At 39.0% G+C, this 18502-nt stretch overlaps 1 protein-coding gene across 1 annotated transcript in view; it reads right to left on the bottom strand.

Moving 5' to 3' along the window:
• The window catches only part of COL9A1 (collagen type IX alpha 1 chain), an 88303-nt gene that overhangs the window by 44068 nt on the left and 25733 nt on the right, over nucleotides 1-18502 (bottom strand). The window contains exons 10-19 of the mRNA XM_069599491.1: nucleotides 18324-18359; nucleotides 18128-18190; nucleotides 12432-12485; nucleotides 12129-12164; nucleotides 9598-9621; nucleotides 9181-9234; nucleotides 7906-7959; nucleotides 7238-7270; nucleotides 6452-6508; nucleotides 4173-4226 (exon numbers count right to left, since the gene is read on the bottom strand). Of these exons, the coding sequence (XP_069455592.1) occupies nucleotides 4173-4226; nucleotides 6452-6508; nucleotides 7238-7270; nucleotides 7906-7959; nucleotides 9181-9234; nucleotides 9598-9621; nucleotides 12129-12164; nucleotides 12432-12485; nucleotides 18128-18190; nucleotides 18324-18359 (465 nt within the window). The remainder of the gene's footprint in view (nucleotides 1-4172; nucleotides 4227-6451; nucleotides 6509-7237; nucleotides 7271-7905; nucleotides 7960-9180; nucleotides 9235-9597; nucleotides 9622-12128; nucleotides 12165-12431; nucleotides 12486-18127; nucleotides 18191-18323; nucleotides 18360-18502) is intronic.

Genomic DNA, 18502 nt, shown 5'->3' with positions numbered 1-18502 from the left:
CGAGCATCTTCTATTTTCAGGGCTGCAGTTACCACCTGCAGTGATTTTAGAGCCCAAAGAGAGAAAATCTGTCATTGCTTCCCCTTTTTCCCTTCTACTTTCCTTCTTACTGGCACTCCATTCAATATCATTTACTGAATAATAAATTCTTCCCACATAGGTTGGAAAATTCATCTTTAACATATATTAAATTGATAAATATACTTGTTTGTGGACTTCCTATTAAGCTCTACTGGTTTACTATACGATGTTGTCAATACCACAACATTTTAATTATTGAGATTCTATAATACATTTTAATCTTTGGTTGGGAGAATTTATTTACTCTTTTTTTAATTTAAATTTATTTATTTCAGTTCAGTCGCTTAGTTGTGTCCGACTCTTTGCAACCCCATGAATTGCTGCACGCCAGGCCTCCCTGTCCATCACCGACTCCTGGAGTTCACTCAGATTCACGTCCATCGAGTCAGTGATGCCATCCAGCCATCTCATCCTCAGTCGTCCCCTTCTCCTCCTGCCCACAATCCCTCCCAGCATCAGAATCTTTTCCAATGAGTCAACTCTTCGCATGAGGTGGCCAAAGTACTGGAGTTTCAGCTTTAGCATCATTCCTTCCAAAGAAATCCCAGGGCTGATCTCCTTCAGAATGGACTGGTTGGATCTCCTTGCAGTCCAAGGGACTCTCAAGAGTCTTCTCCAACACCACAATTCAAAAGCATCAATTCTTCAGCGCTCAGCCTTCTTCACAGTCCAACTCTCACATCCATACATGACCACAGGAAAAACCATGGCCTTGACTAGACGGACCTTAGTCGGCAACTTTACAATATTGTATTGGTTTTGCCATACATCAACATGAATCCGCCACGGGTGTTCACATGTTCCCCATCCTGAACCCCCCTCCCACCTCCCTCCCCATACCATTTACTCTTCTTTTTCATTTACAGTTACTCTTATTTTTCAGGTTTTCCTAAATGTATGTACCCTTAGACATGAACTTTAGAACTGTTGGGCAGCTCTTCACCAAAAAAGGCTGCTTGCTTTGTATTAGAACCTCATTAAATTAACAGATTATATAGAGAAACAATCTTTACAATACTGAATCTTTCCATTGTGGAACTCAGTATATCTTTTGATTTGATCAAAATGTTTCCTTTTTCTTTCCATCACTAAAGTTTTGTTCTTTTCTTCAAATTGAATACTTAAGTGTGTTCTAAGGTATTTTGACTATCTGGTGGCTACTACCAATGGACTCTTCTTTCATCATGTTTTTTAACTCTTCCTTTGACTTTTTATATCAGTTATATGATCTCTGATACATGTGTTTTTACTTTATTTATTTATTTGGCTGTACCAGGTTTTAGCTGCAGCATGTGAGATCTAGCTCCTTGACGAGGGATCAAACTCAGGCTCCCTGAATTGCACTGGGCCCAGGGACTGGACCCCCAGGGCAGTCCCTCTGATATATTTTTAAATGTTAGGATATTCTAAACAGAAATCCAAGTACTACTATTTCTTACAGAAAGATTACTTTATGGACTCTGAGAAAATCATATTCTCTTTGACTAGGATTTTGCTTTTTATAATAGATACACTACCCTACATTTCCTATGGTAACAAATAACTTAAATTGTGAAGTTAGTTATTAGAAAAATATCTTAATTTTTAATATATGTACATAATAGTAGATTTAAAATCCAATTCTATTGTTTATTACATGCTTCAATTCACTCATTTTCTTGTTCCACAGGCTGCAACTTTGTATTTGGAGATTTTTTTTTTCACACATACACAAAGAAATACCAAAAAAAATTAGTAGCAGTATTAATATAGAACACCTGGCCACACAAAGCAAAGAACTAGGCTATACCTAAATCACTTACACTTCATTTCTGAATAAACTTTAAGAGTCTTTTATAGTGGATTTTTGTTAGTTCATGGAGTGGATAATCAAAACATGTATAATTAAATACTACTTGTATTTTCCCACCTAAGTATAAAAACAACATCGATTATAATTTGTCATTAGCACAGCTTGGGGTATTTTCCCATTGATTCTTGTTAAAACGTAGAGTAACATAGTTGATTTAAATATTTTACCAACAGGTGAATAGCACACAGTAACTAATCAATAACCATAAAGCTAAATGACAAATTTAGGAATAGCAATTTATTATCATTTTACTGAAAGTTTTTTTTTTGATGGTTCATTCTTAGATTCATAACCAATTTTTTTTTTAAATATTCATTAACTAATTTGTGGAGTAAATTCAATGCAGAATTGTGAATCTGAAAGCAAACTTCAAGACCCTAGTGTTAATTCTTCATCATTCTGTTTTCAGTTCACAACTAAATGCATCCATTAGCCCTTTCAGGTTTCATTTTTCAAGGAGTTATATTATCTTCATAGATCAATTTTCAAAGACAGCCACTGAAAGTTTAAGTGACATATGTATGTGAAATAAAGGAACAGTCAACAATTTTAATTATGGAAAGTTTTTTCATGAAAATTTTGGCCAGTTGCCTAACACACCAAGAATTTTGCAGGTTTTCCACTTAAGAAGTCCAGATAACTAGCTTGCATAGGTCTCAAAAATACTAGTTTCATGGGTAAGTAGAGAGACCTCTGATTGACTATTTCATTCCCAAACCCCATGGGATGGGGGAGTGGAAGTTTCCCAAAGAGAAAGGGTCACCAAAAAAAAAAAAGAGAAAAGGATACAGGGCATCAAAACAGCAGAAGTCCACTAAATCTGCTTTACTATACGTACTACCTCGAGGTGTCTTTCAGTGTGGTTTAATATTGGGTTTCTGTGGTTAGATGATATTCTATTATATGGATATGTCATACTTAAATTAGCCACATCAGACATATTCATTTCTGTGCCCTTAGCAGGACTTCCCTGGTAGCTCAGATGGTAAAGCGTCTGTCTACAATGCGGGAGACCTGGGTTTGATCCCTGGGTCGGGAAGATCCATTGGAGAAAGAAATGGCAATCCACTCCAGTCACTTAGAATAAATCCTGGCACATAACAGGGATTAATAAATATTTGTTGATTTTTTTGTTACAAATTTAAAAATTCAATGGAGGAACGGGCACACAGAAAAACATCCAAAGTACTTGATGTTTTTATAATCTTCTCCAATTTGTCATCAAGAATCCACCTGTGGTATGCCAGATGAATAAAATGGCTCAACTATTCAGAGCCTAAGTAATAAAAAACTTTTAAAATGTAAGTTCACACTGTAATAAGATACAGGAAATTGGTTTATTTATCTTCATTATCTGAGATTGTTCAATAGTTTTTCCTAAGGAATTCAAGAATATTAGTGCCCGAAGATATTAAAAAATCTCTTCTCAAGCTCTTAACCTCGAAAGACAGACTTCTGCCACCCTGTAAATGTGTAAATGGACATATTCAACAAAGTCTAGATGACCCACATTAATAAGAACAGTTTGACTTTGTAAAAATATGCAATTTACAGGGACAAATATTCTACCATATAAGAAGTCAAATTCTTAATTACTTTAAGGCGATTTCATCCTGGTGGACGACAAAAGACAAATAGATCACCTTACTTTAAATTTCAGCCTTGCAGGACACGCTAGCTCCACTATAAGTTGTGCTGTGGATTCCAAGTTTCTACCCAAAAAACAATATAAGTGCTATTGCTAACTTCCAGATGACTCAAAGCCTAAGTTATATTGAAATGAAGTCAGAAACAAACAAAAATTATTTCAGAACTTGAGAAGCTATAAGCCAGTTATCAACTTCCCTGTTTGCTTGTCTCAGCAACACTTGTCATAAAATTTTACACTTGTTATAAAATTTTGTCTAGCGGAGTAGAACAACCAGCTTGAATAACATTTGACTATCAAAAGCCTCAAGGAAAAGAGCTGAGTGTTATTGATTAGAAAAGGAAAGCGAGGGCCAGCAACGCAGGAAGGAATGAGAGTGGGTGGTGCTTTCTTTGTTCTTTTCTTGTAACTGAACAACCTTAGGATATGATGCTTAGTCAGAATATTGATGCATCTACTGAGAACTTGTCAATCATCACTGGAAAAGGAAGGGGCAAAAATCATGCTTTGTTATTCTTTATAAGCCCTTACGATGAAAGTCATTACAACCTCTTAATCACAATGTACCCACTAAATATTCCTTGTCCTTACCTTGTGACCTTGTCTTCCAGGTTCACCAATCTCTCCTTTAGCTCCTTTATGACCCTAACAAATGCAAAAATACATAAGTAAAGAAATAAATGAATGTGCTGGATTTGACACAGAAAGTGGTCAAGTAGCTCATAAAGTGACCTTGCTCCCCTAAATGTTAGTCAACGTGCTGCTAAGAGAAAAGGTTATGTCACAAAGAAATGACAGCCTTAGAAGAATTTTAAAACACCATGTGTGCTACACAAGCATATATAATAGGTATCAGTTTCAGTTAGCAAACTCTCTCCTGGAATAGCAAATTCTCCATTACCTAGGTCAGTAACTAGATAATGACATTGCCCTCTGGTGTCTAGATCCCTTCTTCCCCAACTTCCTCTCACAGCTGGGTCTCCTCCAACATCAGTAACTCATTCTCCAGGGGTGGACCGCTGACCCACCAGACCAGCTGCCCCCTGCTCTCCGGAGCCTCCTCTGAAAACCCTCTTCCTCCTCTGCACCCATGGCCTTACTCGAGGCAGAAGAAGGGCTTCCCCAGATGTACAACTTTCTGCCCCTTCTTGTGCACAGTTTAAGTTTCAGTTCAGTTCAGTCACTCAGTCATGTTCGACTCTTTGTGGCCTCATGGACTGCAACACACCAGGCCTCCCTGTGCATCACCAATACCCGGAGCTTACTCAGACTCATGTCCATTGAGTCAGTGATGCCATCCAACCATCTCATCCTCTATCATCCCCTTCTCCTCATGCCTTCAATCTTTCCCAGCATCAGGGTCTTTTCAAATGAGTCAGTTCTTCACATCAGGTAGCCAAAGTATTGGAGTTTCAGCTTCAGCATCAGTCCTTCCAATGAATATTCAGGACTGATCTCCCTTAGGATGGACAGGTTGGATCTCCTTGCAATCCAAGGGGCTCTGAAGAGTCTTCTCCAACACCACAATTCGAAAGCATCAATTCTTCGGCACTCAGCTTTCTTTCTTGCCTGGAAAATCCCATGGACGGAGGAGCCTGGTGGGCTGCAATCCATGGGGTCGCTAAGAGTTGGACACGACTGAGTGACTTCACTTTCACTTTTCACTTTCACGCATTGGAGAAGGAAATGGCAACCCACTCCAGTGTTCTTGCCTGGAGAGTCCCAGGGACAGGGGAGCCTGGTGGGCTACCATCTATGGGGTCACACACAGTCAGACACAACTGAAGCAACTTAGCAGCAGCAGCAGCAGCAGCAGCTTTCTTTATGGTCCAACTCTCACATTCATACACGACTACTGGAAAAACCATAGTCTTAATTAGACGGACCTTTGTTGCAAAGTAATGTCTCTGCTTTTTAAGTGCAAATAGACAGCTATAAACAGCAGTCAGCAAAGGCTACAGAACACAAGAAGAAACTCCCATCTTTCATTGTCAGGACACCTGTCCTAACACTTTGGATCAGTAGCATGAAATAAATGTGAAATAAACATTCCAAACATTGTCTATCAGAGTTTTGTCCTGAAAACCTTTCTTGTTCCAAGGTTCAAGTTTCCATGAAAAATAAGACACCCATCCAGGCTCCCGTCTTCTGCATTGTGGGCACACACCCAAGCTAACCTCAGAGAAAACTGCAATGGGAAACCCAGTGCCTCAGAGTCTTTTGGACCTTGGCACAACTCCCCTGATCTGGAATTTTTCAAAATCATTTCAGACTCATATAGTAGAGAGAGAAAGCTGATTAACCCCAGCATTTGGTATTTATTTCTTTATTCCAATGGGCAATTTTGAAGCAATTATGATGGCAGAGTGAGAGAAAAACACATTTGGAAAGTGTCTTTTTTTTTTCTCTATTTTGGACAGTTTTTCCAATTTCTTTTTGACTAAAACAGCATGTAAGAATTAAAGATTTTAAAATTAAAAAAATTAAAAAATTAAATAAAATAAATGAAATACATTATATGTACGGTCCCTGACCCCCATCTGTCACTATTGGAGTAAATTTCTGAACCTTCATCTGTGTTCTAGAGTCTCTCAATCTAGTGCATTTCATTGATATCTCTTCCCTGAGAAACAGAAGCACTGAATAGCCAAGTATCTGCGTCTTGTTAGGAATAGCTGTCAGCGTACCAGCGGGAACCTCCAGGACTGAAAAGGGACCACAGACAAAGCCACCGAATAAGCGACAGACTTGCCTAACCCATCAGAGTGGGGTCTGTGCACGAGCAAGGCCAATGCTTCAGGGAAAGCCTCTGTTTTTCGTATGGATCGTACTCTTGAAGATAGAATACAGCACGGACATTATTGTCTTACCCTCATGCCTGGCAGGCCTGGGTGTCCCGAACGACCCGGTGGGCAGGAATTGGGACACTGCCAGAGAAACAGAAAGAGAGTAACCAAGAGCCTCTGCTTCGTGATAAAATGATACATCTTTTAGGGTTTCCAGCTGCAGAACCCCAGTGGAAGTCTATTCATTAAATAACTCTGGCTACTCTTTCCTTTTTTATTTACTTGTAAACTCAGAAATATTCCTAGCTTACAAAACATACAGAGAACATAACAAACCCTTTCCCCACGTATCCACCATCCAGATTTAATGAATACTACTATTTTGCCATATTATTTCAGACTCAATTTGTTCAAGAAATAAAACATTTGCAGACCAACCTCTCCCCCTCCAATCCAACAACTCTGTCCTAAAGGTCACATCCCCCCATCCCGCCAATAAGTGGACCAAAACTGCATTTAGTGCAGTTTTCCTACACTGTTTGAATATCAGTCTATAAGTAAAACAAGTCTCAGAGAGTATTATTGGACTTGGATCTTCTAAAATTGGAGTGCTCTGGTGAAAAGCAGGTCTCCTCCATAAAGTAAAAAAGATTATGGAAAAAGAAAGATAATTCTATAATGAAAAAGTTAGTGTGAGTATGTTTAAGTGACCAGTCCATCAGTCCAACAAATTGCTCTGCCATCTGAGTAAAATAAAACATGAAAATACAACATATTCTATCAAGATCATCTTAAAGAAAACTCATCTTCTAAAGAGAATTCCTGGTCTTTGACTTAATACTGTATTTTATTCAAAGGAAAATGTCTTACCAATGGATCTCCATCATGAAAGCCAATTGTTCCCTAAAGTAAAGAAAATGTTAAAGTTAAGAATATAGTGAAATATTTAATTCATCCTACTAATAATAAAATGCTTATTGGACAAATACAGTAAATGTATTTTTTTAATAAGCTATAAGGAATAAGTTGCCTAAGATATGCTAATATTCTAGACACTTCACTCATGGGTCTATTCTGTTTGGAGAAATCGAAATTTTAGTACATTATTTCTTTCACACGATTGAAGAGAAGTAAAATGACAGGATAGAAAATATTCTGAATCATAAGTTGAAAGTATGGATTATCTCCCAACTAACCTCATTTTTTAAATTGCTCATTGTGTAAATCCTTCATAAAAACTAGTTCATTTGAAAGTGTTCCTTTTATATGTCCAAGTTTTGAGCATTTGAGAAGTCAAAAGCCTCAAAGCACTTCAAATATAATGCATAAACCATTCCCTTGAAAATCACCTTTCAAATTATTGTGATTTCTCAACTATACTGGCCTTAAAAGACCAAGCTCTGAATGAGTGAAAATATCACAGCCATTTTGAAATTTTAGGACAATGATTCAATTTAAAAGTCCTTTCATTTTTGGTTCTTAGGGTTCTATAATCCCAACTTTCAGACACAGAGAAATTCAAACTGCAAATAACTTACACTGGGTCCCGGGGGGCCAGGGGGTCCCGGTGGTCCTCTTTTCCCAGGGTCGCCCTAAGTTATTTGAAAATTGTGACACAGAGGTTATACACACGTCAAAACACAGTGCACAAAACAGGTGAGGTATGAGAAACTGCCATTCCTACAAACCCTGCAGAACTCAGCCTGCATAGACCTGCCACCAAAATCAATGGGTGACCCACAATCCAATTAGTTCCACAATGCTAGAAGAATAAAGGAGTTCCAGCCTCATCAAAGTAAGAGAAGGTGGAGGGAGACCTGGGGAAAAGAGCCAGTTCTTCTCTATACACTGATCACTTTACTCTGGAAACACTACGCATTTTTCTAGTTGATTTTCAGGGGAACCAGAACAGTCACTGCTGCCAGTGCTGCCCAGCTAAGGGCAGCTCACGCCTGCCTGACACTGTAAACAGGAAGGCAAGCTCTGCAGGGCCAGTCAGCCCTGGACTCTTCACTCAGAAGCTGTCCCTCAGTCTGTCACCGCACGCACTTGCAAATGCGACAAGAAGAGCAAAGATGGCTAAATAAGCCATTCAGATGAAAGTGGATTCCAGTTAGACTTAATCACCAGCGCATACTTTTCCCTCTAATATTCCATCATAAACCAAAAGCATCTTACAATCCACTTTATAATCATTTTATATGCATTCTTGCATTCAGTAAATAAATTTGCCAAACAGCAGCACCTACAGAGAAGCTAGATAGGTATATATATGTGGCTCCCCCTTTCAATGGATTCACTATTATCGAGTCTTCAGATAACACCACTACTTCAAGTTTTTGGAATATTTATTGAATACTAACATCAATTTCTCCCATGCAGTTCAGCTCTCTATTGACTAAAATTCTGTCGGTTCGATTATGATTTTACGATGCTGACATAAAGGCACGTGGGAATGGTTTTAGTCTATTCACTCATCTCATACAGAGAAACTCATACAAAAGACACTGGACCCCAATCCCAGCTGAGTCTGTAAAATGAAGGTGACACTTCTTGGCTTAATCACTAATTCTAGAAGTTGGGAAGAAAAAGTTCAGCTGAGAACTTTGGGGGAAAAAAGTAAAATCTCTCTACAAAAATGAGATAGCATTATTACCCTGGTCCTCATCAGCATTATAAACTGGAATTAAACTTATCTGTCATGTCTTGGATTTGCAGGAGGAAACACACATAGGGCAGCCATCCCCAGTAACATCTCCTATTAAGTCAGCAAACATCTACCAACGTGCTGTGTTTGTGTGTCTGGTACTCACAATCGGTCCAACACGGCCAAGCTCTCCAGGGAGTCCTGCTCCCCCAGGAGGACCCTGAAGTCAACAAATTAGAGGGACATGGTGATTTATGACATTTTCACAATTTATGACAAGTGATATCAAATATGATAAACAATTGACTCAGAATGATGTATCTGTGCTAGCTTTGGCTTCCAATGAGACAACTCATCTGACTGAAGAGTAATTACTTAAAATGGAAATTTCTTAAATTAACAGAAATTTCTTAAATTAATAAAATATTTTTAGTAGAATAGGGGTGCTGTCATAGTAGGCACCTAAGATCCCTAAGGGAGGACACTGTCAACACCACTGGTAGAGTGCTGACTGGAGACTAAGGTTGGGATCTGAGAAACAGGCTGTTCTTACAGACTACGCAAAACAAGAGACGACACTTACAGGAGGTCCAGGGATACCACGGCCCTAAAAGGTTAAAATAAAAGTTGTTACGATATAGGACCCATACTTCATGTAAATACAGTAGTTACAGAAGTAAATACCGAAGTTACTTCTGTAAATACAGAACTAACTCAGTTCGAAAATAAACTACCAAGTCTATCACTAACTAAACATAAGATGCTCATTGGAAAAGAACGGACTCAGTAGAGAAAGCAAACTCGGCTCCACTTCTAAATGAAGAAGCTTGCTTCAGCTCCTCAAATGTTCTTTTGATGTCTAAGCTAGCCGGTAGTACTTTTTTCAAACTTTTTTTTTTTTTTAAAGAAAAGCAAAGTAAAGAAAACCCACTCCAGTATTCTTGCCTGAAGAACCCATGGACAGAGGAGCCTAGCAGACTTTAATAGTCCATAGCATCGCACAGAGACAGACAAGACTGAAGTGACTTAGCACAGCAAGCAAAGAGGTCATCCATGCTTGCTGTCAGGAGAATTTACCATTCCTCACAAAGAAGCACATCACAACTGGACTTTTTCACATTCTTTCCCACTACAGTTTCTTACAAAATAGTGAACATGTGCTATACCGTAGGTCCTTGTTGTTTATCTGTTTTATGTGCAGTAGTTTCTATTTGTTAATCTCAAATTCCTAATTTATCCCTCCCTTCCTTTCCTCTTTTGTAACCACAAGCTTGTTTTCTATGCCTGTGAGTCTATTTCTGTTTTGTAAAGAAGTTCACTTGTAGCATATTTTAGCTTCCACATATAAATGATATCATTTGTCGTGTTTTATAAGAAAGTGACATTAAAAGTAAGACAATATTGCTTTAAAATTTATAATATGATATTTGGAAATTGCCCAAACATTTAGCACAGAGAGGAAGGAGAGAACCAAAGTGTTTAGGAACATACCCCTTGACAGGTAAGGCTATGTATCCAGACACCAAATCCAGTAGAAATGGAAAACAAAACAGTGTCACTCCTAAAATGACCTCCAGTGGGATCCTCATTTATGCTGCATTTTATTTTAAAACCAATCATTCTGTCTCCCACTCCCTTACATTTACTATCTCTTGAGCAACATCAAACTGCATGTAACCAGGGATTGAAACGATGCCTTATGCAGCCTCCAAGCCTCAATTCCAAGCACAGGGCCTAGCACACAACGAGCTCTAACTCTGTGCTGGTTGAATTTAATAAAACTGAGCACCGCTGCCTTCAGGACGCAGTCTCCCAGCCTTGGGCCTCCTCATCACTCTCTCTCCTCTGTGCGCTTGAATCCCTCTTATGCACAGCTGTCTCTGACACCATATTCCTGACAGCTTGTACTTCCAGACTTAGTATTTTCTAGATAGAAATATCTAAGATAGATATTTTCTAAAATATCCATCCATATATGAAGCATCCAGGGGAATCACATCCTCTGATAATGATGCTATTATTTCTAATTATTTAGGCAGCCACAACAAGCATGAATTTCACATGAGTAATATGTTTCAATGGTAAATGGGGAGTTTTCAAGGCATTCTTTGAAAAATTACTTCTATTTGAACATTATAATATGTGGATCAATATGGAAAATAAATGTTATGCTTGAAGATACCAAAGTAATCAATAAGTTATTTCATTATCAAGAGACCTAGAGATTTGATGAATTTTTTAAAAGGCATCTCTGTAAGATGTTGAGCTCTGAGTTAAAAATGTGGGAAGGAAGCCAGCAAACTATTCACCTCTGAAAATAGGCCTATAATGGAAAAGATGAAATATGGCAAAGGAAACAGTGCAAATAGAAAACAAAGAGGAAAAACACAGATTAATAGCAAGAACAAAAAAGGAATGAAGAACAGATAGAAAAAAAAAAATAGCAGGCTGAGAATCCAGTTCTCCTCTGACTAGAAATAACCCAAGTCTGGTTGATTGCACAACGTGGAAAAAGACTCGCCGGGGGAGCAGGTGGGTGATAATATGGCTGGTATTTCATTAGACCTAAAACCAATTGTGAAGAAACTGGTGTGATGCCGAGGTTTAAACACCGAATACCTAGATTTGCTGCTGTTACATGAGAAACAGTTTCCATTTCCATCAATGGGAACAAAGTGAAAAGTAAAGTCGCTCAGTTGTGTCCGACTCTTTGCGACCCCATGGACACCAGGCTCCTCTGTCCATGGGATTTTCTAGGCAAGAGTACTGGAGTGGGTTGCCTTCTCCTTCTCCAGGGAACTTCCCGACTCAGGGATTGAACCCAGGTCTCCCGCATTAGACAGACGCTTTACCATCTCAGCCACCAGGGAAAGTCAATGGGAACAAAGAGAGGGTTATTTTCATTGGTAAATGCCACCTGCAAACAGATGTATGTATTTTGCATCATACATTCAGATTGCTCTGAAATTGTCTCCTCATAGTCAGAATGCTTATCATAGCAGAAAAGCCATAATCTCTTTGTTTTGTATATTATGTAGAAAACTAAATTGAAAAATTTCACAGTGGCAGAATTTCACCTAAAGACAGACTATAAATCACTTCACATTTACTTACTGGAAATCCACGAGGTCCTGGCACACCAGGTTCTCCCTAAAAATAAAAATAGCTCCATTGTACTTCGCTTTTTTAGCATGAGTAAGTAAGTATGCAAACTGCATAAATATTAAAATCATTAAAACACTCCATCTTAGTGTTTGAATGCAATTTAGTTCAACTGTTATAAAACATGATTTTGGTTGAACAAGTGTATTTCAGCCACTTCACAACTAATCTGTTAATTGATTTGGAAATACTACAATAAAATTATGCTTCAGCATTTAATTGATACCAGCAATTAGTACCAGGTCGCTAACTTACTTTTTGTCCTCTTGGTCCAACAGAGCCAGGGGATCCATCAGGACCTGTTAATCCCTAACAAAGCAAGATGATATTAGAACTAATACAACATCCTTAGGCAAGCCACTAAGAGGATAATTCCATTTTATTTATTAATTACATGCAGGATAGTTTACCTATGTATGGTGCAAGTCTTTATAAAGAAAAACCTTTCTATATTCCTACTCAAAGGTAATGTTTGACATGACATCTGACTGTTATAGTTACTTTCTGTTAATAAATTGTACCCTGTTCATAACTTCCCACTAAATGCACTGTTTATCACAGGATTCAATAATTTAGTATTTTTGTCTCTGCTTTGAAAAAATGGGAAGTAATAATTACAATGTTCTAATAGGTAAGTCTAATGGGACAACTCCAATACTTTGGCCACCTGATGCGAAGAGGCAAAGAGCTGACTCATTTGAAAAGACCCTGGTGCTGGGAAAGATTGAAGGCAGGAGGAGAAGGGGACGACAGAGGATGAGATGGTTGGATGGCATCACCGACACAATGGACATGAGTTTGAGTAAACTCCGGGAGTTGGTGATGGACAGGGAAGCCTGACATGCTAAAGTCCATGGGGGTCACAAAGAGTTGGACACGGCTGAGCGACTGAACTGAACTGAACTGAATGGGACAACAGGACTTGACTTTGCCACTTAGCCATGTTATGTATCTCTTGATTTCATTTATAAAGCAAAATGTTTTATATGTGTATGTCTCTGTAGCTCTCAAATAACATCTTGAGAGTTAAAATGTTCCTTCAATAGTGATTAAAACTAATCAATCTCATTGTTGCCTTTTAGCCACCTAAAGCCCCTCAGTTACCTCCTAGCAATGACAACTGCTTATGGAAAACATTAACTTTTAAAGTTGAATCATTTGAGAGCATGTTTGTAGGTTATCTCCTTTAGTGAAATAGCTATAATTAAATATACATTTTCATGTGTACCACTCAGTATGTAGGCTCTAAGTCCATTACTGTAAAACACATTTATAGCATCACATGTAATGCTAAAGTAGTTATTCAAGCATCACTTCCAACCATTGTTGCTTTCCCCACCAGTACTTATTTTATCATCATCCTAATATAAAATAATATAATTAAAATATAATATAAAATAATATGACATAGATATCAAACCATGATAATACTACATGTACATCTGAATTTCCACATTGGATGAAGACACATTTTTATCTTTTTAGTTTTTCCTTTACTTTAGATGCTGTCATTTATGATACAATATTGAAATTATACCCTACAAAATACAGCTATATGTACCTATATATGTAGATATATACATACTTTATGCACATACGCATATACACATGCATATATAAATAACTTGTAAAATCTATTAGCAAGATTTTGAAAAAAATTAAAATGATATTAATCAAGGAGTTCCTTGAAAATATGAAAGTCTGAATTAATAATGAATCACCAAAGTGCATATTTAATCTGTCAGTCTGCATAAATATCAATAAAATGCATTCATATAACTTATATAGAAAACTATTTCACCAGCCACCATTTTTACATTTCTCTGCATCAATTAATTTCCTTCATAACTCCAAAGACTGAATCAAAGGAAGGAGAAAAGAGTGAGCTGACAATATTAATTATTGGAAATTTACCAAAGAAGAAAGCTACTAAACACACGTGAAAGGATTTTCGACAGACTTTGCTTTTCAGTCTCTCTAGTATAATTACAATGCTCTAACTTGGGAACAGGCCTTAACATCTTAGTTGCTGAGCACCTGTGGTAATGGAACACTGGCTTCTGTATGTGAGCAAATAAACCATACCCCAGGAGCTCTCTGTAAACACATATGGCACAAGGGTTTTATAAACCTCAGGGCAGGTCTGACTAAAGGGACTTCCAATGCCCACTTCACACATATGCCCTCCAAGACCCGTCCTGGTCAGTTCCCACACACACTGCCAACTAACCACCTTTAATCAGGGGCTAAAACCACTGGCAAAGTTGGAGGGCAGAACTTCAGCTGCATAATAAGGAAGCATGGTGGCTGGATAACCTGGAGGCTGCTTCCAGATACTTCTTGTCTCAACTGTCTTCTGTAAGACATGGTAAACCACATCTAATCACGAGGAGGCTGTGAGTTAATGAAAATGTATTCTGGCATCCGATCTAGTGAACTCTGTTGTGACACAGCCATGCATTAAAGCATAGGCTCTGTGAGGACAGGACTCCATGTCCATTACAATCTGAGCACACTGCCCGAGCGTCTAACACACGCAGAAGATTACAAAAGGCTACTGAACAGAAGATTTGGGCTAGCCTACTGGGTGGAGGGATTTCACACCTATCGCTCCACATCATCTTTATTTTTAGTTCAAATGCCAGTTCTGCCACTTAGTATTAGGCCACTGCAGGCAAGTTACTCAACTGCATGGAGCCTCAGTTTCCTAATCCGTAAAACAGGTATAATGTTAATATCTACCTCACATGGCAACTTTGAAGGTTCACTGGGATATTGTACACAGAGTGTTTACAACAGTGCCTGGAACAGCAGATGCTAAGTAAATGTTAGCTTTTATTATTATTATCATTATTATGTAGTCAGATTATCCTAGAAGCTAATGAAGTAACATTTCCTGCTCTCTGGGAGCTTAAAATCTCATTCAGAAGAGATTTTGCCAAAAAAAAAAAAAAGGAAAAAATCTGGGTATTAACCACAGGCACTGTGCTTCACAGCCCCCTCACATTTCTCTGATGCCTAACTATTTCCCCTTACAGTGCCTTTCAGAATAATCATATAACATCACAGATAATAGTTGTATACATTCAGAGGATGTTCTAATCTCTCTCCTATAAAACATAGCATAACGTAACTATAATTCATGTACTTAATTGTAATTCCTCTTTTCTGTATCTTAGATGCTATAAGAATGAAAAAATATACTCTTTTAGAGCTCTTAGAGCTCACTAAGCATGCCAAAGCATAAGTGCCTGTAAGAGTATAAGTTATTAATGATAACAGCACAGTTGCCCTTTGAGTACAGAGCTTGCAACCAAGCTTGGATTTCCTTAATGTTATGTGTCTATAAGGGAAAAGAATGAAGTTAAACTAAAAAAAAGAAGAGTTTTATATATATGTATATAAGTCTCTCACAACTTCCATTTACAAACATACGCATAAAAATCCAATTTGCAATCATTATTATCTGTCAAAGAAATGACAGAGGAATATATTGCCAGTGGCAGAAAGAATTGCTTTCATATGAACGTTTATGAAGATAAGGTTCTATATGGGATAAAATTAAAGCCCACTGTATTCTGAAATTTCCCACTGCTGCTTGGCAAAGCAAGCAGCCCTCACTATTAATTTCCTTCCAGCATTCCACCACTCAGTTCAGGAGACCCAAGCCATAATCCTACAAGACTAGCTGCCATGACTCATTTACCTTTTCTGTCAAAAATCCACTTAATTCGGATAATAACCTTTAAACCGTATTCTTTTCAGATTCTTCCAAACAAACCATCTGATTGACCATTTGTTAACATTACCAAAATAATACAGCATGTTTGTGACTGCACTTTAAAAAAACTTCTACACAAATGCAAATCAGTATAGTTAATTTTTTGCTTAGCTCTAAATGTCTAAAATACTGCCACATGCATGAACTTCTTACTTTTTTCTCTCCTTCCTTTCTCTTTTTCTTTTTTCTCTCCTTCCTTTCTCTTTTTCTTTTTCTGTTGCTTTTCTCTGCCATTCCAGAAAATTGATTCAATGCCCTCATCAGTTCCTCCCTGAGGATCTTACAGAGTCAAAGTTCTATGATGTAAGAAGCCTTACTATTTTACACCTTTTAACTTTGGAAATCTTATTTGGAAATGGAAATCTATGCTATGATACTGCAGTTATAGACAAAAAAAAAAGTACTTGCAATTATTAGTTACATTGTACTTCTAGAGATTTTGAAGAATTTTCTTTTTTATCCTATTTCTGTTTAAGTGTGGAAATTACTGTATAAAGTAAAACCAGGCATTGCCTTTATGAATTTATGGTACTAGAGGAAGAATAATTTGTTGAGCCTACTACAAAAGCACCATGAAACCCAGACACAGACAAGTCTAGTCCTTTGTCTGAGATTATGCAACTCAGTTGTAAGACAAGACTTCAGGTCGTTCATTTATGTTTCAACCATGACAAAAATTAATAATAATATAGTCATTTAATCATCCGTTTTCTTTTCACATAAAACAAGGTCCAAGGTTGAAAGGAATGCAGAAATAAATCTAACCTACTGGTTTATTTGCATTCATCAGACTTTTTTATTTGGATGTGCCAGTTCCAAGTAATTCACTGTGTTTCAAAGAGATGTTTGATAGCAAACAAGTTATATAATTTCTGTTCATATTATACAAATATTAGGCTGATATTCAGTTTGCGTTGTCCAAACGTTAGTCCCTAGTGACCTCATGCACTGCCACTTTGCCTACATAGGAAGTTCAAACTAGGGTCTTTTAGGTGTAAAACAAAGTCAGTCTCCTAAAGCAATGAATTGTTGTTGCTGTTGCTGTTTAGTCCCTAGCATAGACAAATATCCCCATTATACTAATCTTGATAAAGAAAGCACATCTTAATAACCACTAACATCTAGCTATTTTTCTTTTTCTCAAAATGAAGACTCTGTCTTAAATTCTAGCCAAAAGTTCTCAGAATCTATAATCATAGGTTTTCAAGGGCTTTGATTTAGAAAAGTCTTTAGTTTGGTGAAATCATATAAGCTGGTAACTTGAAGGATAACTTGAGGAACCCAGCACTGTTTTCTGAGAGCAGAGGTCCGGATATCACTTTACTTTATCCCAGCCGGAAAGTCAAGGAGTGGCCCTCAGTAAACTCTCAACAGTCCAATGCAGGGAGAGAAGAGATGAGAGCCCTGAAGTCCTTTTCCCTGAAGAAATGTTGACTAGTGTTGGGTTTATCACACAGCTCAGCATCTGAGCTTGCCTCCCATGGGGAGAGGCAGGTGTGTGACTGGGTATGTTGGGGAGAGGCAGCTGGTTCCCAGGCTTCAAGCAACACTAGTCAGCTTGTTTCTGTCAGTGACTGCGAACCAAGGAAACACCGGAGGAAAGACAGAGAGCTAGGTTTGTTTTTTTGTTTGTTTTACTTACATTTTAGAAACCATCAAGTCCAAGTCTTCTGAGCTGGATTTCTCTTGATTTTTTTTTATTTTAATTGGAGGCTAATTACAATACTGTAGCGTTTTTGCCATCCAGTGACACGAATCACCCGTGGGTGCGCGTGTGGTGTAGGACCAGCCCTGCCCCACACTCCCTCCCGGGCAGGCTCTCCCCCAGCCTCTTTCTCTGGTCTCCTCCTTGGGGTTTAGGGGGACTCTGTCCCTCCCCTGCCCGCAGAGCAGAAAGGAGCACAGGCCAGTGCCGCTCTCCTCGGGGCGCCCCCACACTCCGCAGACCCTCGCGCAGAAACCGCATCTCAGCGCCGAGGCCGCCAGGATCAGAGCCAGTCTCGCCTTAGCTTGGACCACAACCGCCTACACGCTGCACTCTTCCCTCTCTCTCTCTCTCCCTCTCTCTCTCTCTCTCTCTCTCTCTCTCTCTCTCTCTCTCTCTCTCTCTCACACACACACACACACACACACACAGCCTGGCTTCATGCCCCCAGCCCCCACTACTCACGTCGGCACCCGGTGTGCCAGGCTTGCCTGGAGCTCCTGGTTTCCCCGGCTCTCCAGGGGGACCCTGGGCAGGGAGAGGGCGAGGAGAGGGGAGAAAAGGAGAAAATGGGGCAAAGTTGAGCCTCATCGGATGCTGTGTGGTCTGCAGACCACATTGGAAGGAAGGAAGCGGGGAGCCAAGGCGCTGGTGTACTTACAGGGGGGCCCGGGGGACCCTTCGGACCGCGATCACCCTGGAAGGCAGGAGGGAAAGCAGGGCAGTGGGTGAGTGGAGGGTGCTGGGGCCCCTCCGGGACCGGGACAAGACAGACGGTGCGGGGCTGTGATCAACCGCCCGGGCCACGGGACGCAGGACTGCCTCCCTCCGCAGTCCCCA

The sequence above is a fragment of the Ovis canadensis genome, chromosome 9 (genome assembly GCF_042477335.2).
Source record: "Ovis canadensis isolate MfBH-ARS-UI-01 breed Bighorn chromosome 9, ARS-UI_OviCan_v2, whole genome shotgun sequence".
Lineage (NCBI taxonomy): Eukaryota > Metazoa > Chordata > Mammalia > Artiodactyla > Bovidae > Ovis > Ovis canadensis.
This window is presented reverse-complemented; position numbering and strand designations above follow the sequence as displayed.